Source organism: Zalophus californianus, chromosome 10, assembly GCF_009762305.2.
Source record: "Zalophus californianus isolate mZalCal1 chromosome 10, mZalCal1.pri.v2, whole genome shotgun sequence".
NCBI lineage: Eukaryota > Metazoa > Chordata > Mammalia > Carnivora > Otariidae > Zalophus > Zalophus californianus.
Genome location: NC_045604.1, coordinates 83,736,382 through 83,756,583, shown reverse-complemented (window position 1 = coordinate 83,756,583; position 20,202 = coordinate 83,736,382). Strand labels below are relative to the sequence as shown.

The following is a 20,202-nucleotide window of genomic DNA, read 5'->3' as shown; positions in this document are numbered from 1 at the left end:
TAAAACATTGATTATGTATCTATCTATCTATCTATCTATCTATTTATTTATTTATTTATATTTGACAGAGAGATAGAGCACAAGTAGGCAGAGAGGCAGGCAGAAGGAGAAGGAGAAGCAGGCTTCCCGAGCAGGGAGCCTGATGGGGGGCTCGGTCCCAGGACCCTGGGATCATGACCTGAGCCGAAAGCAGCTGCTTAACCAACTGAGCCACCCGGGCGCCCCAAGATTTTTTATTTTTTATTAGAGCACATGCAGGGGGAGCGGCAGGCAGAGGGAGAAGGCGGCTCCCCGCCGAGTAGGGAGCCCGATATGGGACTCGATCCCATGACCCCGGGATCATGACCTGAGCTGAAGGCAGTCGCTTAACCATCTGAGCCACCCAGGCACCCTGGATGCCGTATTTCTTACTAATGCTTTGCACACGAGTTGGTTCGTTTACTTCGAGTTGAAAAACGTGTACAGATGATAATTGTTTGCATTCTTTCTCCTGTAAACTGTTTCTTAGATTAAATCCTCACAGGAAAGGCTTTAATACTTTTTTAGAGTACACTTTCTAGAGAATTCTCCTAAAGATTTGAAGTCTAGATGAGATTTAAAGAAATTATTTTTATGGTCATAGTGGATAATGAATGTCTGGTGTGTGGTGGACTCTCCCTGCAGCAAGTCTTTGAACTCTAAGGGTCTGTAGGGGCTATGGGTATAAATGGAATGGGTGCTTTTCTAAAGTTAAGTATGCTGATAGCACCTTCTGCCTTATAACACAGCCTCACTGTATAGGTAAAGTACCTTGAATGTGAGGTGATCATTAGTTTTCTAAAAGAGAATTTATTCTGTTGGTAAAGCTAAGTATGAAATCAGGATTTCTGATTTATATACTTTTTTGGATGTAGTCACTCTTTGGACATTTAGTTTATGACCATTTGCTCCCACGGGGTTGTGTATATGTACGTGTTGTGCGTATGTGCGTGTTGTGTGTATGTGTGCGTGTTGTGTGTATCTTGGTGCGTATCTTTGTGCATCAGGCTGCTTTTTTTTTTTTTTTTGCATATGGCTTTTAAAAAATGAATTCTTTTGGATAAATTTTCAGAAGTGGACCCACTAGTCGGAGGCTATGCTGTTTCTTAAGAGTGTTTGAAGCCCTTGACTTTGGTATGATAGAAGCTAGAAAGTGAGTCCAAAGATAATTGAGTCTAGTTCTTTCTCCTGTGAGGCTCAGAGTTAAGTAGTTTGCTTGTGGCAGAATTGTAAATAGAGCCTAGATTTCCTGGCTTGTAACCTGATGACATTTTCAGTGTCCATCTTTACTGAAATACTCAATGGGCTAGGGATTAAAAAGAATCATTTTCCTTCCCTCAGATGTTGTAATTTCTTTTAGTAATTTTTTTCCATGCCTTAGAAATGGAACTATTAGACCCTTTAATGTGGTTTGTATTTACTGTAAGTTGGTTAATCATGAAATAGCACACCTGAAAATATAAAAAGAAAAATTTAGTACTTAAATGTATTTTTATTGGGCAATTGTTTGAGCATTCTTACTTGTTCTTGTCCTTAAAAAACAAAGGGCAGAACAGTTCTGGTTTGCCACTTCCCTAGTGGCATCATGCCTTGTACATGGTTGGTGGTAATTAGACATTTGTTGAACTGAATGTTTGATTGCAGTTTACAAAAACTTTGTCTTAGGAAAATAATGATAATGTGAACAAGAGACTTCCCTCCACTGGCTACCACGTGCCCTCACTGGATACCGTGAGAATTAGAAGCATCTAGCCTCTTTTCAGCCTGGTTGAGACTTTATCCCTAACCTGTAGACGTTTCTTACCTGCACTCATGCTCTTTACCTGGATGTCGAAAAGATTATGGAACAAGTCTGAAGAAAGTAATTTCTAAGCTGCTCTTTTTTTCTCTCAACTGGTCCTCTGGAATGAGGTCTTTGCTTAGGTCTGTCTTTTTTGAGGGTCTGCTTTGTGCCTAGCAGTCTGCTGGAATTTGGCTTCTAGTGACAAGTGTGATGGGACCTGCATTCGGTTGAAGTTCTGCTGTTTAGTGGACTGTGATTTTTGATGTACTTTAAAATATTTGGGTTGTAAAGTTTCTGTGTTTATACTCAATGCATAACATGTTTATTTTCACAGAGCGATCGATGTCTTACTCTGATGAGTCTCGACTGTCGAATCTTCTTCGGAGGATCACCCGGGAAGACGACAGAGACCGAAGACTGGCTACTGTAAAGCAGTTGAAAGAATTTATTCAGCAACCAGAAAATAAGCTGGTGAGTACAATATGGAAGTGTTGATAACTTTTGTGTTTCCATAATGAAATAGATAATGCTATCTGGAGTGGTTTAAGAAGGAAAAAATTTTGCTTCTTAGGAAAAATAACAGGGATTCCTTATTCTAGGTTAATTTGGCCTATATTATAATGATTGAGAACTTGATGACCCTGATGTGTAATTTACCTGCCATTGGTGGATTCACACTGGTGTCTTCTACAATAAAGTGCTTTTAACCTCTAATACATTTATTCTGTTGTCCTCAGAATTTTATTTTCTGTATGCCAGGACAGACTATGTCTTTGTTTTTCATATGTGAAATTGGGATTGGGGTGTGTGTATTTTGTTGATGGGTAGGTGTGGTCTGGTTGTCAGGGCTAACTAAATGGAAAAATCCTTTAAAGAAAAAAGTTGAGGAGCAGTTATAAATTTCTCTCCGGTCTGAGTAATTCTCCTAATGTGAAATTAAGAACTTGATATAGAGCAGGAAAAAATTAATGAGAATGGTATGGTGAGTCAAATAATACTTGGTTCAAAGCAAGTTTTCTGCCTCCCCTCATTTTATTATGAAAAAATTAAAATATATAGCAAATGAAATTTTTGAAAACATTTCAAATATATATAGATACTGAATATCATATGTCTGCCATCTAAATTCTGTTAACATTTTATCATGTTGCTTTGTTACCTATCTCTTCACCTCATCAGTCCATCTCTTAATGCATTTCAGAATAAATAGCTAAGCTTTTTGAGTTTATGTTTTTCATTGATGATCATGGCAGTACATAGGAATGGATAAATTTCTTTCAGAATCTGAAAGGAAACTTGTAATACTCCTGATACATACTAATTGCAGACTGGGAATAATAAGAAAAGGAAGGTGTGCTGTTTGATTAGAATTTTGAGGGGGACGCAAGTAAAAAGTACACAATGTTATTGAAAGTATAGGAATTTGAAGTTTTTATACATGTGGTTTTTTTTTTTTAAGGTACTAGTTAAACAATTGGATAATATCTTGGCTGCTGTACATGATGTGCTTAATGAAAGGTAAGTAACCAGTGGGTAATTTTAGGACTGTATTTTTAGGAATTATTAAAAAATGTACAAGAAGGTAAACCCATTGGTAGCTTCATTTATGAATATCTACTTAATGTTTTACTGGGTTCTCCTGCCATCTTTATCTATGTTAAAGTATTTATATGTTAATTACCATTGAATACAATTGGAATCCACTTGAAATGCCTTTTTTTCTTTCTTTTTTTTTTTCTAATTTGTCAACATGACTGAGTAATTGAGCATTGACTTGTGGAATGCCATAAACTCTTAATGCAGGCATGAATGAATGCGATTAACTTTTGTAAACTAGAGAATTTTGACACTGCTTAGAGAATAGAGGTGAAAGGGAGCTTCCTTCTTTGGGCAACAGTGGATTCAGACCACCTGCTCTACGAGGCTACTGGGGTTCTCCACAAAGGTGTGCAGTCTGTTCTTCGTATGGGGATTCCCAAAGAATTGCAGTGTTGGAAAGCACCAAAAACTCATCTCAGCAGGTCACGAACCTTACTGCTTTTTGATGGTTTCATTTTATATAGTTAGTTATTAATATACTTAAATCAGTGCTGTTATCCTGTTAAGTTTGTTGTGCTTTAACTAGTACCATTTCCTGTTTTATAGTCCTTACCTACTGAACACTACATCATATGTAGTTATTTGTAGTGTGTTTTATCTGATCCTTGTTGCTGCCCTTTTCTGTGGATTATTTAATGTAGCTTGAGATGGAATTTGAAGCCTGATTTTTTAGTATTTCTGGGCCTTTCCTTACTGTTTGTGAATAATTGATTCTGTAAAAGAAAAGCTAATGTGTCTAACAAAGGTACTTTTAGGCACTGTGGGATAGAGAGAGTAAAGAGCATATTTAAAGATAAAGTTTCAATCTTTTATGTAGTTTGAATAGAAAATTAAAAAAAATCGTTGAAGACATTCTTTTGTAAAATGTCATTCTTGTCATCTTTGAAAGCTTAAACCTTTCATGTGTTTTATTTTGTTTGCATTGAAATAAACACAGTAGCAAATTGCTTCAGGAGTTGAGACAGGAGGGAGCTTGCTGTCTTGGCCTTCTTTGTGCTTCTCTGAGCTATGAGGCTGAGAAGATCTTCAAATGGATTTTTAGCAAATTTAGCTCATCTGCAAAAGATGAAGTTAAACTCCTCTACTTATGTGCCACCTACAAAGCATTAGAGACTGTAGGAGAAAAGAAAGCCTTTTCATCTGTAATGCAGGTAAGAATGGGGGGGGGAAATTGATGGATTTGGGAAGAAAATTATCCTTAACAATTTTCTAGTAATGTTTTTGGAGAGGAACTTGGAGAAAGGAAACTTGGTATAGGGATTATCTACTGATAGTAAATATGATATAAATAACATTTCTCTTTCTGAGTTTGAGTTAAAGGATACAAATTAAAGGTAGATTTAAAATAAGTTAGATTTTTCTTTTGTCTTTTCGCTTTTTTGAAGCTTTCCTTTGAATTTTGCTTAGTACTAGCATCATTTGCACATTTGAAAATAGGAACTCAGTGAGGACAGCTGGATAGGAGGGGACTTGACTTTTCAGAGGGAGACAAAAACTGAACGACACAACTCATTCTAGGCCTTTTTACGTTTAATAATATGTCCAAAATTCTTATTCCAAGTGATATAAAATAATTTTGTGTAAATGAAAACCAGCCTTACTTAGCTTTATTTCACTTTTGTGTGAGTATATTAAAAGATCGTTCTCAGTTTAAGTTTGAGCAAAGTTACAAGCAGTTAAATTTTTGTTAAGTAGGTGTGAGAGAGCAGAGAGCAGGGTGAGGGGCAGAGGTAGAAGCAGACGTAGAAGCAGACTCCCTGCTAAGCAGGGAGCCTGATGCGGGACTTGATTCCAGGACTCCAAGCTGAAGGCAGACGTCTAACCTACTGAGCCACCCAGGTGCCCCAGATATCTTTTATTTATATGTGTTCTTTACAATTGATGATACGCTTTATTTTGCTTAAGTCACTTTAAATGATAGAGTCTGTTTTTTAAAAATCCATTTTTCTTTAATTATAGAGGTTATGTGAAAAATTTTGGGAAAGATTCAGAAAATTATCTATAACTAAATATCATAACACCAAATTAGGCTTATTCTGCATATAGTTTTAATATTTTGAACATTTCGGGCGCCTGGGTGGCTCAGATGGTTAAGCGTCTGCCTTCGGCTCAGGTCGTGATCCCAGGGTCCTGGGATCGAGTCCCGTGTCGGGGGAGCCTGCTTCTCCCTCTGCCTCTCTCTCTCTCTCTGTCTTTCATGAATAAATAAATAAAATCTTTTAAAAAAAATATTTTGAACATTTCTCCAAATATTTATTTTGAAAATTTTCAAATCCACAGGAAAACATGTGGACCAGTATAATAAATACCCATATATCCTTTATCTAGGTTTGTCACTTACTAGCATTTTGCTACACTTGTTTTATTTCTACACACATAGTTCAGCTTTTTTGTTGAACTATTTGAAATTACACACGTCATGGCAATTCACCCTATAATGCCTCAGCATACATCCCCTAAAAATAAGGCTGTTCTCTTATATTAACAAAATTATTATCATACCTAAGAAAATTAATTTTATTACATAATGTAATCGATATTCAAACTTCTGCCCTTAAGATATCTTTTACAGCTTTTGTGTTACCTGACCCAGGATTCCGCCAAGACTTGTGTATAGTTTGGTGCTGTGCCTCTTTAATCGCTATTAATTAGAACAGTTCACACCTTTTTTGTCCCTCCTTTTTGTGGAATGTTCTACTTCCTGGGTTTGTCTGATTGCTATTTCCTGATTTTAAACCTTTTGGTCATGAATACTTCCGGGGTTCATTCTTACTGTTGCATCACACCGGCAGGCACATAGCTTCAGTTTGTCTTCCTGTCAGGGATGAAGAGTTTGATCACACTTGGTTGAGGTGATGACCCCCAGAATTTTTCTGTTGTGGAGGCTTATTTTTCTCCTTTTGTAATTAGTAATCTGGGCATGATACCTTGAGACCTTCTGAATATCCTGTTTTTTAGTTCTAGTCCACTCAGTGGTTTCGGCCCCCATTCATATTCTGTACCTGTGTACATTATAGCATTGGCTGTGCAAGATGTTAGGTACTTTTACAGTTCTAGCATTTTTTCTGTAGTTATACCTCATTCTTTTGTAAAGAAGAGCTTTACGTTTTAGGAAAAAATGGTTTCTAACAGCTGCAAAATATTGTCAGTGGCATGCCATATATTTGTTTAAAAAATAGATCTATAGGGATGCCTGGGTGGCTCATTCGTTGAGCGTCTGCCTTCGGCTCAGGTCGTGATCCCAGGGTCCTGGAATCGAGCCCCACATTGGACTCCCTGCTCAGTGGGAAGCCTGCTTCTCCCTCTCCCACTCCTCCTGTGTTCCCTCTCTCGCTGTGTCTCTCTCTGTCCAATAAATAAATAAAATCTTAAAAAAATAAAAAAAATAAAAAACAGATCTATATATAGTGGTAACATGAGCCTGCATGTCTGTTATTCATGTGTTGGGGCCATGCTAATCTTCTCTAAATCATTCAAATTTGAAGCAAGTACTAATAACCTAAAGCATAAATTTTATAAAATTTGCTATAAATTTTGAATTGGAAAGTAATTGAGGTACTTTAAAGAAAAGTTTTCCAAGCACATCTTAATTTTTGTTCTTGAAATTTAATCAAGTCCATGGTATTAAAGAGAGCACTTAGGAATAATGTGAACAGACACTACTTAGGAATAATATTAAGAGACATTAAAGAAGGGGAAACTATTTATTTTCAGCCTGTTCATGGTGGAATGAAATGTTTTCAACTTATTTTTTAGCTAAAACTGCAGACTTTGTTTTCTTTGGTATCATAATCAATTTTAGATAAAATCACTTTTTTTAAAAAATGATTTTGTTTATTGAGAGAGAGAGCGCACACGCTCGCACGAGAGGGGCGAAGGGCAGAGGAAGAAGCAGACTCCCTGCTGAGCAGGGAGCCCTACTCCAAGGCTCAATCCCAGGACCCGGGGGTCATGACCTGAGCCAAAGATAAAGTCATTTTCAAATAATGAGCCCAACATGCTCGTTTTCGTCCTGTTTTGTTGAATATTCATGGTTTATAACTTTTATTTTTTAGCTTGTAATGACCAGCCTACAGTCCATTCTTGAAAATGTGGATACACCAGAATTACTTTGCAAATGTGTTAAGTGCATTCTTTTGGTGGCTCGATGTTACCCTCATATTTTCAGCACTAATTTTAGGGTGAGTTCCCTGACTCCCTCTGTTCGTATGATGGGGAGAAGGATTGGTTGTGTGTCTAAGGACTTTGGGAATCAGAGAGAAAACAAAGCTTCTGCTTCTTGGAGTATAATCAGTGATGCTTGAGGGTCCAGGATAGAATGGTGCAGTAATACAGTTTTTATAAATACCATCTGTACTTTCTGACATTAATACCTCAAAATATTTAAAGAAAAAACATTTCCTTAAGGTCATAAACAAAGTTCCATTATTCTCTTGCCCTGCCCTCTCCCTTTCTAAGTTTGTATAATGTCAAATAGATAGAGCGCAGATGGTTTTTCTAGGATTTCTTAATCTGAAATGGTCCACAGGAGAAGTAGCAGTTAGACCTTAAGATGATTAGCCTTTTTCTCTTTGTCTCCACTCAGGATACAGTTGATATATTAGTTGGATGGCATATAGATCATACTCAGAAACCTTCGCTCACACAGCAGGTGTCTGGTAAGTTATTCAGCATGTATCAGTCATTTAAATGTTATGGAAAGGAGCTCTGGTTTCTCAGAGTCAAGCATACTATTTCTTTCATAATGCAAGAAAAATAATTGCTTCACAGGAATAATTTGGTTATTACATATTTTTTCTTTTTTTAAAGATTTTATTTATTTGTCCGAGAGAGAGCACAGCAGGGGGAGCAGCAGGCAGAGGGAGAAGCAGACTCCCTCCTTAGCAAGGAGCTCGATATGGGACTCTCTCCCAGGACCCCGGGATCATGACCTGAGCTGAAGGCAGACGTTTAACTGACTGAGCCACCCAGGCACCCCAATAATTTGGTTGTTATAAATGAACATTACTTGTTAGCAGAATTTATCCTTTCAGAGGAAGACTGTGTACTTCGTAGTAGGTAGGGGAGAGTAAGTACAGATTGTAATGTTGCCCCTGTGAGAAATTGACTTTTCACGAGTCATTTGTAGTGTGTGCTGGTGGCAGGAGACATTACAGTGGCAATACTTGAGTGTAGATTGAAAGATCCTGGATATTTGTGACTTGTTTTCCTGGTTATTAAAAGAAAAAAAAAAAAAAACAGGGTACCTGGGTGGCTCAGATGCTTAAGTGTCTGCCTTCGGCTCAGGTCATGATCCCAGGGTACTGGGATCGAGTCCCACATTAGGCTCCCTGCTCCTTGGGGAGCCAGCTTCTCCCTCTGCCCCCCTCCCCTCCCGTCTCTCTCTCTGTCTCTCATGAATAAAGAAATAAAATCTTAAAAAAAAGTTTATGTATATCATATCTACGTATTTAAAAAAAATTAAAAAAACCAAATGGATGAATTTGGGGAATTGTTTAAATGATAAATTTATTTTATTTTTTTTTATTTAAGTGAATGACTGGCACGACTCATTTGGACATTTCAGCTTGTTTCAGGTGCTATAGTTTCTCTTAGCTTAATTGGTGCAGTGGACTTTGAAATTGGATGTACCACTGAGAGTGGTTCTCACCCATTTCCACTGGAGAGATTAGTGGACATCTTTGGTGGTTGGTTGGGGTTCTGGAGTAGAAAGCCAGGCTGGTGGCAGATTGTGGCATTTTAGTCTAAGCCTTGTGTATATTGACAATATGGATATTAAATCTGCTAAAAAATAAGGACTAAGAATCACATTTTAATTTCTGGAGACTTCATTTTTGCAGCATTAAAAGAGACTTTGGTTCATCATGATCAGCATGTTTAATAGTTAATAGTTCTAATTTCATGAAATAGAGCATTGTTTAAGGGTATGCAACTTGAAAACCAGATAACTTTAAAACAAGGCTTTTAGATATATTTTTAATTTGGATTTTTTGTTTTTTCCACTCCTGAATGTTTTGATTCCTAGGGTGGTTGCAGAGTTTGGAGCCGTTTTGGGTAGCTGATCTTGCATTTTCTACCACTCTTCTTGGTCAGTTTCTAGAGGACATGGAGGCATATGCTGAGGTGAGTATGTAGAAAGTTATTTCCTAAAATTTCAGTTAAGAACAAAACAAAAATCTTAAACAGTGCTACATTTATTTTATTTTATTTTAATTTTTTTTTAAAGATTTTATTTATTTGAGAGAGAGGGTATGCACACAGGGGTGGGGAGGGCAAAGGGAGAGCGCGAAGCAGGCTCCCTACTGAGCAGGAACCTCTTGTAGGGCTTGATCCCAGGACCCTGGGATCATGACCTGAGCCAAAGGCAGACGCTTAACCGACTGAGACACCCAGGTGCCCCTAACAGTGCTAGATATATTTTAAAATAATTCAGACCACTTGACATTTAAATAGAAATTACAAGACCGTTGTAATATTAAAAAAATTTTTTTAGATGCTTTTTTTTTTTTTTAAAGATTTTGTTTATTTATTTGACACAGCAAGACATTGAGAGAGGGAACACAAGCAGGGGGAGTGGGAGAGGGAGAAGCAGTCTTTCAGCTGAGCGGGGAGCCAGATACGGGGCTCGATCCCAGGACCCTGGGATCATGACCTGAGCCAAAGGCAGATGCTTAATGACTGACTGAGCCACTCAGGTGCCCCTAGACGCTGTTTTTAAGTTACCAGCTGAATTACCAGAAAGACTGAAAGAAAAATAGCAGGCCTCATTTTGCAAAGGTTGAAATATTCCTGGTAGCTAGTAGTTTTCAGACATTTCCTACAGTTCATTTTTATTTTTTGATACCAAAAGTATATTAAAAGTAACGTGAATTGATGTTGTATAAAAGCCCCTAAAGACTTTTCTTTTACATATATTGGGGATCTTGGGTCATGCTTTGCAGGAAAAGACTTGGCTCTAGCAAATTTTTGCGACTATACCAGTATAGTATGGCAACTTTAAGCGTGCTACTGAAGTCTCTGGTATTGGGTCTTGGCTTTCTTCGCTCACTGGTCATGACTTAAATTGGCCATGTCCTCTGAGAACTTCTTTGTGGTTCTTCCTTACTCAGGCCTACCATGATTCTCGCTTGGTATTTAAGGCTCCTATAATGATTTAGCTTCAGCTATGCTATTTCGAGCCTTTCAGAGAAGAGTGGAAGGAAAATTTTGCTTCTACATGTTTCTTTGCCTCCACACCTAGAATATCTCTTTTCCTACCTTTAATGCTGATCTACCTCACTGAAGCTGCCCATTCTGGTTGTAGAGATTCTCCCCCTTGGTATCCATAAGATGAAATTCTCTTCTATTATTTTGTGTGCTTAATTATATGTAGGTGTATGTTGGTTCTAGTATCCCATTTTTTGCTAATCTTTTCTTTTGAGTATATCTTATTTCCTTAACTAGATTGGTAAACCAGATTTTCTAATTTAACACTTCTCCTCCCCCATTTGCCCTTTGTGTGCATAATGTTGGTGTGGGGGATTATTGAGTTGAGTGGCTCAAAGAATACCTGGAATAAGATTTTAGCAGAAACCAATTCAGGAATGGCAAAAGTTTCTGGCTCCATTTGTACCTATATATAACAGAGCATATGTACTATTTATTTTTCCCCCACTACCTTTCTGAGTTGGTATGAGAAATTTTTTATTTTGTTGTTTTAAGATTTTATTTATTTGACTGAGAGAGACACAGCAAGTGAGGGAACACAAGCAGGGGGAGTGGGAGAGGGAGAAGCAGGGAGCCCGATGTGGGACTCGATCCCAGGACCCTGGGACCATGACCTGAGCTGAAGGCAGATGCGTAACTGACTGAGTCACCCAGGCGTCCCTGAGAAGTTATTTTCTTAATCTGCTGAGGTTACTTTTGGCTTATTTAAGTATAGATTTGTTAATTAGTGAAGTATAATTTACTTTTACATTTAGATTCATGTTCCTTTCTCTAACAGATTACTTTTTAATTTAATTTAATTTTAATTTTTGGTGATGGGGCCAGAGGTAGAGGGAGAGAGAATCTTAGGCAAGCTCCATGCCCAGCGTGGAGCCTGATGCAGGGCTCGATCTCACAACCCTGAGATCATGACCTGAGCCAAAATTGAGAGTCAGATGCTTAACCAGTTGAGCCACCCAGGCGCCCCCATGTTTATTTTTCTGATAGGCTAAAATTCCTTTATTTGTAAAAACAAAGTTAATTGACTTAAAAACTGGGAGTTTGTTTGTTTTGAACAATGTGCTCCTTAAATAAGAGTGCTGTGATTACATATCTAGGACCTCAGCCATGTGGCCTCTGGGGAGTCAGTGGATGAAGATGTTCCTCCTCCATCGGTGTCGCTACCCAAGCTGGCCGCGCTTCTCCGGGTGTTCAGTACTGTAGTGAGGAGCATTGGGGAACGCTTCAGCCCAATTCGGGGCCCTCCAATCACTGAGGCATATGTAACAGATGTAAGTGTCTTTAGGAGTTTTAAGTATCATTCAAAAACAAAATTGTTGTGTATTGTAAGTGCTTCTTTTTCTTTACCTAGTGAACTGTGTTACTAACTCTTCATTTGTTTTGTATGTATGTACACATGTGGCTACTTTAAATTGCCAGAAAAGTAGGGAATCCTATTAATATCCCATCTCCTTTCTGTCCCCTCCCCTATATGAGAAAAAGGCTATACTGCATTTTAAAATGTGCATGAACTTTTTTCTCATGAGATCCTTCATAGGTTGATTATTCTTTTTTTATATCCTTTTAAAATCTTTCTTTAAAAGTAATATTTTAATTTTTGCTTTATAATTACTGAGTTTAGTTTTTCAACATAATGAGAATAATGCATTGTAGAGAAAGCCTCAAAAAGTAATTTTTTCTGAGCATGACAGGATGAAACAACTTGATAGTCTGACATCCAAGATTATAAAGATACAAGAACTTAAATGTTTAGTAGTCTGAGATCAGTTATAAAGGCAGCATGATTACCACACTTGAGCAGCCCCAAACATTAGCTGTACTCTGCTACAGTTCACTGAGTGGCTCAGTGTAATAGACGTGAGAAATGAACCTGCCCCTGTACTGTTCTTGAATAAGAAGGGAGAAACATGCATGATATAGTCATAAAATATTAAATGATTAAAATTTTACTGTTAAGATACAAGTCTAACTTTTATTTATTTCTGTTGAACACATTGCCAAATAAAATAGGATATTAATTTTATATGACTTTTTGCTAGGTTAATTGTGTGAACAGAAATGTCAGATCCTGAAGATAATTAAAACCAGAATTTTGATATTTTAAACCTGAACAAGATGATTTAATGTCATTTTATTTATTCCTTTCTAAAAGTTGGTGGTTTGATAACTGTGTCAATGTTGAAATAAAGGCAATAAATTCAGATGTAAAACAAAAGGAAAGAAAATAATCATTTCCCAGGATAGTTACATATTTAATGTATTCTTGTATGAATGTCTTTTAGGCCTTCTTAACCTATAGGTTTAAAGCCTATATGTAGTGATTGTTGAAAATTACAGAAAGATATACTGTATCACTTTGTTTCTTATTTTTATTAGAAATTTAGTATATTAATATTGACTTGTTTAGTGGGGTTTTTGGTTAGAAATTACATGTTATGAATGAGAGACTTAACCTTTCCAAAGAGATCATCAGTACATGAACATTCATAAACTAAGGTGACTTGGGTATTTAGTTTTAAAAGATTGATTACCAAAAGCCCAAGTGCTTTATTGCAGGAAGATTATTCTCATGGCAGGTTATTCCTGTGTTTAATGCTACTGTTGAAGTACTGGTGTATTTCATGAATATAAAAATTCTGAGCTCCAGCCACTTTGGTTACTTTGGCTGGGGGAGAGAGGGTGATAGAAATTGGGTATAAGGGAAATAGAGGATGCATTTTCTGTCACAACAGTACTTTAGACTATTTTAGGCAAGATCATTTTTGCATATTTTACTAAAGATATCCTTTATTATTCAGCCACCGAGAGCGAGAATATTAAGAGACTACTGACAAGGCAGGCAGTTAATTTTCAGTTCAAACTGCATTAAATAGAAACTATTTTCTTACTTTGTGGAAGCATGTGAATTTTTTTAAAAAGCTGCTTGTTCTCCCCATTTGCAGGTTCTATACAGAGTAATGAGATGTGTGACGGCTGCAAACCAAGTGTTTTTTTCTGAGGCTGTGTTGACAGCTGCTAATGAGTGTGTTGGTGTTTTGCTCGGCAGCTTGGATCCTAGCATGACTATACATTGTGACATGGTCATTACATACGGATTAGATCAGCTGGAGAACTGCCAGACTTGCGGTACAGATTATAGCATCTCAGTCTTGAATTTACTCACATTGGTATGTGAATTCTTTTTTCCTTGCTTTTTCATACGGAATTTATTCGGGCCCTTAAATTTAAATTAGTGTGGAAGAAATGAGGGCCTTGGTTTTTTATGTTTGTTTTTTTAAAGAGTGCATTAGTCTTATTTATATAATCTAGCTTGCTTTTGCTCTGTTATCTGTTTACTTTTAGTGTTTGATCTCAGGGTAGTTTTTATTCCTTTTCTTCTTTTTTTTCTTTGATGAAATGTTGTCTTTCATGTAAGACTACCTAGTATTCCTGATAAGTATCATATAGGTACTTGATAACTATTTAGGAAGACCTTGTTATGTTTTGTTTCCCATATGAAACTTGTTTTATAATTTTTATTCTTAACCATAAATATTCTTCCTTCTCTCCCCCATTTATTATGGACATTTTGAAGTATATTAAAAAAAAAACAGAATAGCATAATGAATCTCTGTATACTTAATACTCTTTCTTATAAATAGAAACACATGGTCTATCTGGTTTCATCTAGGCCTCTCTGACTCCCTGCCTCTTCCTTGCTGTGTCTCCATCCCCAACTGGATTGTTTTATTTATTTATTTATTTATTATTTTTTAAAGATTTATTAGAGAGAGAGAGAGAGATCACAGTGGGGGGGTGGGCAGAGGGAGAAGCAGGCTCCCAGCCGAGCAGGGAGCCCGATGTGGGGCTTGATCCCAGGACCCTGGGATCATGACCTGTGCCGAAGGCAGACGCTTAACTGACTGAGCCACCCAGGTGCCCCACCAGCTGGATTGTTTTAAAGCAAATTCTAGGTGATACTCTGCTGAACATTTCTGTCAAAAGTTATACCTCTCTTTGCCAATGTAAAAAAAAAGTAGCCCATGTTTAATTAAGTATAGATACATATATCCTATATAGGTATCTAGACGTTTTACTGTCATAATGTTAAGGCCTTAAAATATAGTTTAGATATATTACTTCTTTAATTAATAGATATTTTTCAGAGCAGTTTTTAGGTTTACACAAAAATTGAGCCTTAGGTGTGGAGTTCCCATACGCTCTCCCACAGTAGTTTCCCTCGTTATTATTATTTTTTTTAAGATTTTGTTTATGTGTCAGAGCGTGCGCACACAAGCAGGGGGAGTGGTAGGCAGACAGAGAAGCAGACTCCCTGCTGAGCAAGGAGCCCCATGGGGGACTCGATCCCAGGACCCTGGGATCATGACCTGAGCCGAAGGCAGACAGTTAACTGACTGAGCCACCCAGGTGTCCCAGTTTCCCTCATTATTAACGTCTTGCTTTAGTGTGGAACATTTATTACAGTTGATGAACCAAATTGACACGTTATTTACTGAGGTCTGTAGTTTACCTTAGGGTTCACTCTCTGGATTGTACATTTTGTGGGTTTTGACAAGTGAATAATGCCACATATTCATTATTGTAGTATCATATGGAATAGTGAAACCTAAAAATGTCTTGTGCTCCACCTGTTCATCCCTCCTGATTCCCTGGTAACTATGGATACTACTGTCTCCATAGTTTTGCCTTTTCCAGAATGGCATATCGTTGGAATCATAGTGTGTAGCCATGTCAGATGGGCTTCTTTCAGTTAACTTGATGCATGTAAAGTTCCCCCGTGTCCTGTTGTGTCTTGGTAGCTCACTTCTTTTTATTTTATTCTTTTAGATTGTTGAACAGATAAATACAAAACTGCCATCATCATTTGTAGAAAAACTGTTCATACCATCATCTAAACTACTATTTTTGCGTTATCATAAAGAAAAGGAGGTAAGTGTTGCATTGACAAGGACTTTAGTAACTTCAGTCATTGAAGAGTTGATTCAAGTTACTTACTAGGCTATATAAATGAAATGGAGTGAAATGATAAATGTTTTAAAATATGGAGTGAAATGATAAATGTTTTAAAATATAGTGATTAAATGATTTATATAACTTAGTATTTGCTGATTGTTGTACTGTGCCACATATTCTTATCAGATTTCCATAATTTCTTTTTATTAAGTTTGTTTTATTAAAATTTCATAAAACAGGCAGCTGTATTAAGTCATAAATTCAGAGATACTGTGTATGTCATAAATTTCATTATTAGCTTCTCAGCTGACTCCCAGTCAAAACCACTACAGGCTTTCCAAGTAGATAGAGGAAAAGTAATTGTAATAAATAGCTCTTTTTATGTGTGTTTTGATCCCAGCCACTTTTTAAAAATGGCCTTTTAAGAACTTTTTATTTAGAGGACTCTGGAATAAAGTTTTGAAGATTTTTATAAACTTACTGACATAAATTTACTGACACATGTAGCAAACCAAAAGGTTGGGTTTTTAAAAAAATTTAGGTCTTTGGTGTTTTGGACAGTGAATTTATTGGTCTTAAAATTAATTTGTACCATCACATTATGCAGTTAGTAATTTTCTTTTCCGTTTAATTATCACTTTCCTGAATTCTCTCTTTAAAGGTTGTTGCTGTAGCCCATGCTGTTTATCAAGCAGTGCTCAGCCTGAAGAATATTCCTGTTTTGGAGACTGCCTATAAATTAATTTTGGGGGAAATGACTTGTGCCCTAAACAACCTGCTACATAGTCTACAACTTCCTGATGCCTGCTCTGAAATAAAACATGAGGCTTTTAAAAATCACATATTCAATGTAGACAATGCAAAATTTGTAGTTATATTTGACCTCAGTGCCCTGACTACAATTGGAAATGCCAAAAACTCACTAATTGGGGTGAGTTTTTACTTGCAGTGCTTTGTTTTATTCTCAATTAAGCCTCTCTTCATTGCATGTTTACCTATCTTATTTACTACTATTACCATGTCAGTATCTCCAGAGTCACTGTAGAACCCACTGCCATATGTGGGACATGCCTGGATCATTAAAATTGACAGGAATGTTTTCTTGCCATTGTATTTCGCTTTCCTCTTCCTTTCTTTGACAACACTTCAAAGACTTTTTGTATTTTATCTTTTAAAAAATGTCTTTTATGCATTTGTATGTATTCTAGCATGCCTATAAAACATTTGTCAACATTTTTCACAGCTCAGATTTGTATAGTTCTTTTAATTTGCAGCTCCTTCTTCCCTGCTTTTCTCCCCTTCACTAACGTTAGTGCCTACATATGGTCTTCCTTTTTGAGTGCCTACTTTTCTCTAGGAATATTCATATATTCTTTTGGGAATAGAATAAAGATTTCCTCTTTTTAAGAAATTTGACATGACCTTGCTTTTGATTGATAATTATTATTGCTTTATTTTTTTCCCTTCTGTTAGACCTTGCAGGATTGGAAGACATTACTTCTAATAAAAAAAAAAGGAAGGGATAAAGGTTTCTAAAAGAGAAGGGAGGGGAAAGTCAAATTTGATGTTTAGATTTGCATGCTTTCCTGATTAGATTGTTGCCTTGTGTCACTTGATGAGTAGCAGTTCCTTCCCCCACTGCTAGTCATGGCTGATGGTGTACAGTAAACTCTACTCAGACCCTAAAATTTCATTGTTGAGGAATTCACATTGTATATAGATTTGAGGAGGTTTTTTGTCTTGCATTCTGGAAACAGAGTGGGTCAGGAAGGGGCAGTCAGGTGTAATGGAGTGTATTAGCAGCAGAAGGAAAAGGGAAGGGTGGGTAAAGCTTAGGAGTGGCAGGATGTTCCTTTTTTCTCATTGGATAGGGCACCTTGCCATGTGTAGTGTATCGAAGATTGAGAGGCAGTTTGCTACATTGGGGGGTACAGAGGATTTTGTTTAAATCAGGACTCAGTAGACTATAGCCTGTGGGCCAAATACAGCTCAGTATCTTTTTCTCTTTCTTTTTTTAAAAAAAATTACTTTATTTGAGAGACAGAGCGAGCACGAGCATAAGCAGGGAGAGGGGCAGGAGGAGAGGGAGAAGCAGGCTCCCCAATGGGCAAAGAGCCTACCACGGGGCTCGATCCCAGGACCCTGAGATCATGACCTGAGCCGAAGGCAGACGCTTAACTGACTGAGCCACCCAGGCACCTGTTTTTTTCTCTTTTTTTTAAAAAATATCTTTATTGCTATAAATCAAACATCGTACAATTCCCACTTAAAGTGTACAGCTCAGGGACACCTGGGTGACTCAGTCGGTGAAGCATCCAACTCTTGATTTCGGCTCAGGTCATGAGCCATCCAGGCGCCCCTGTCATTTTAACTTTTAAAAATGTATACACATATTTTGAGGAATAAGCTCGTGTGTGTCTTGGAGGAGCCAAACATTTGTTTTCTTTTGTACATCATCAGATGTGGGCGCTATCTCCAACTGTCTTTGCCCTGCTGAGTAAGAATCTGATGATTGTGCATGGTGACCTGGCTGTTCACTTCCCCGCCATTCAGTATGCTGTGCTCTACACGTTGTATTCTCATTGTACCAGGTACTGTACTGTACAGATACTTCTTGTAAACAGGGTTTTGTTTTGTTTTTTTCATTTTTATAGGGGAGGATGGGCTCTTGAAAGTACAGATTTTTAAAAATACATGTTAACTTTGGAGTTGTTTTTTTTTTTTTTAAATTAGAGCTGAAAAGATGATTTTTCCTTTGTCTTCCAGGCACGATCACTTTATATCTAGTAGTCTTAGTTCTTCATCCCCATCTTTATTTGATGGAGCTGTGATAAGTACTGTAACTACAGCTACAAAAAAACATTTCTCAATTATACTGAATCTCCTGGGAATATTGCTTAAGAAAGATAATCTTAACCAGGATACAAGGTAACTAAATAATATTTCCTAATATTAAGTATTCTTAACTTTTATTAACTTAGCTATGTAATTTGACGATAGGAAATCCAGATTATTGAGATAGTAGGGTGGAGCAGCTTCATTATGAAACACTTCAAAATACGGCTTTATTATTTAGGATTTCTTGTTCTTTCCCAAAAGAATTAAATGAAACCTCCCTGCCCTGCAATGTTTTGTAGAAGAATGTATCTGTAGAGGTTTTTTTATATTCTTTGCACCAACTTAATGCTAGTTTGGGGACATTTTTCTTTTTCTTTCTTTCTTTCTTTTTTTAAGATTTTATTTATTTGAGAAAGCGTGCGAGCATGAGCAGGGGAAAGGGGAAGGGGAGAGGGAAAAGCAGCCTCCCCACTGAGCAGGGGGCCCCACATGGGGCTCCATCCCAGGATCCTGAGATCATGACCTGAGCTGAAGGCAGACCTTAACTGATTGAGCCACCCAGGCACCCCGGGGAAATTTTTTAAAAGGCATACAACTTTTTGACAAAGGAATTTCTATAGTTTCAGTTTTTGTTTCCTGTTGCTTGAGATATTTAAAGAAACCAAAAGCAAAGTAATGTAAGAAGAATATATTTTTATATTTTTCTTTCTCTTTTAATGTAAAGTCAACTGGCTATTTTGTATTTCAGGAAACTGTTAATGACCTGGGCTTTGGAAGTGGCTGTTTTAATGAAGAAGTCTGAAACATATGCACCTTTATTTTCTCTTCCATCTTTCCATAAATTTTGCAAAGGCCTTTTAGCCAACAGTAAGATTCTGTGATTTTTAAAAATTCTGTTACCTGCTCTTAAAAGGGATCTTTGGTCATGAGAGAAAGATAGTCACTTGAACATTTTCATAACATGAAATGTATAATTCCTATCTCAGTGGCAGATGCATAATCTGTCTTAACTTATTTTTCTTTTTTAAAGATTTTATTTATTTGGCAGAGAGAGACAGCGAGAGAGGGAACACAAGCAGGGGGAGTGGGAGAGGGAGAAGCAGGCTTCCCGCTGAGCAGGGAGCCCAGTGCTGGGCTCGATCCAGGACACTGGGATCATGACCTGAGCCGAAGGCAGATGCTTAACGACTGAGCCACCCAGGCGCCCCTGTCTTAACTTATTCTTAATATGTAAATTATTTTTAAGTGATTGTCACATTTTTAAGCTTATGTGAATGTTTTTACATTCTGTATACTTTTAAATCTCCTTCAGAAAATGGTTGAGGTGAAGGCTCGTGACTTTGAGTGGGTTTTGTTGAATGTGTGATTTTCCCAAATGTTACTGCCATCAAGGGTTCTAGGCAGGAGCAGGGCCTAGTCCATGGGAGGCACTTAACTGTTTGTGGAATGAGTGAGTGGGTTCAGGAAGTTAGGACATGCTGGCATGTAATTTTGGCAAGCTGAAAGTGTCTTTTAATTTCTAATAGCTCTTGTTGAAGATGTGAGTATCTGTCTGCAAGCATGCAGCAGTCTACATGCTTTGTCGTCTTCTTTGCCAGATGATCTTCTACAGAGGTATGGACTAAAGACCCTATCATCTCACCTGATCCTAATAACTTAAAGCTGCTGCCACACTCACGTTATCTGTTTCATCTTTCTGTAGGTGTGTTGATGTTTGCCGTGTTCAACTTGTCCATAGTGGAACTCGTATTCGACAAGCATTTGGAAAACTGTTGAAGTCAATTCCTTTAGATGTTGTTTTGAGG

At 37.3% G+C, this 20,202-nt stretch overlaps 1 protein-coding gene across 6 annotated transcripts in view; it reads left to right on the top strand.

Moving 5' to 3' along the window:
* Nucleotides 1–20,202, top strand: part of SMG1 (SMG1 nonsense mediated mRNA decay associated PI3K related kinase) — a 104,600-nt gene that overhangs the window by 30,520 nt on the left and 53,878 nt on the right. For 4 of the 6 annotated variants that reach the window (XM_035722093.1, XM_035722091.1, XM_035722094.1 and 1 more), the window contains 15 exons: nucleotides 2,136–2,272; nucleotides 3,261–3,319; nucleotides 4,338–4,551; nucleotides 7,456–7,581; nucleotides 7,986–8,058; nucleotides 9,426–9,523; nucleotides 11,704–11,877; nucleotides 13,549–13,773; nucleotides 15,434–15,535; nucleotides 16,221–16,490; nucleotides 18,020–18,150; nucleotides 18,326–18,487; nucleotides 19,146–19,264; nucleotides 19,924–20,011; nucleotides 20,100–20,201. In XM_035722093.1, the coding sequence (XP_035577986.1) occupies nucleotides 2,136–2,272; nucleotides 3,261–3,319; nucleotides 4,338–4,551; nucleotides 7,456–7,581; nucleotides 7,986–8,058; nucleotides 9,426–9,523; nucleotides 11,704–11,877; nucleotides 13,549–13,773; nucleotides 15,434–15,535; nucleotides 16,221–16,490; nucleotides 18,020–18,150; nucleotides 18,326–18,487; nucleotides 19,146–19,264; nucleotides 19,924–20,011; nucleotides 20,100–20,201 (2,080 nt within the window). The remainder of the gene's footprint in view (nucleotides 1–2,135; nucleotides 2,273–3,260; nucleotides 3,320–4,337; nucleotides 4,552–7,455; nucleotides 7,582–7,985; nucleotides 8,059–9,425; nucleotides 9,524–11,703; nucleotides 11,878–13,548; nucleotides 13,774–15,433; nucleotides 15,536–16,220; nucleotides 16,491–18,019; nucleotides 18,151–18,325; nucleotides 18,488–19,145; nucleotides 19,265–19,923; nucleotides 20,012–20,099; nucleotide 20,202) is intronic. The other 2 variants (XM_035722092.1, XM_035722096.1) reach the window with 2 other exon arrangements.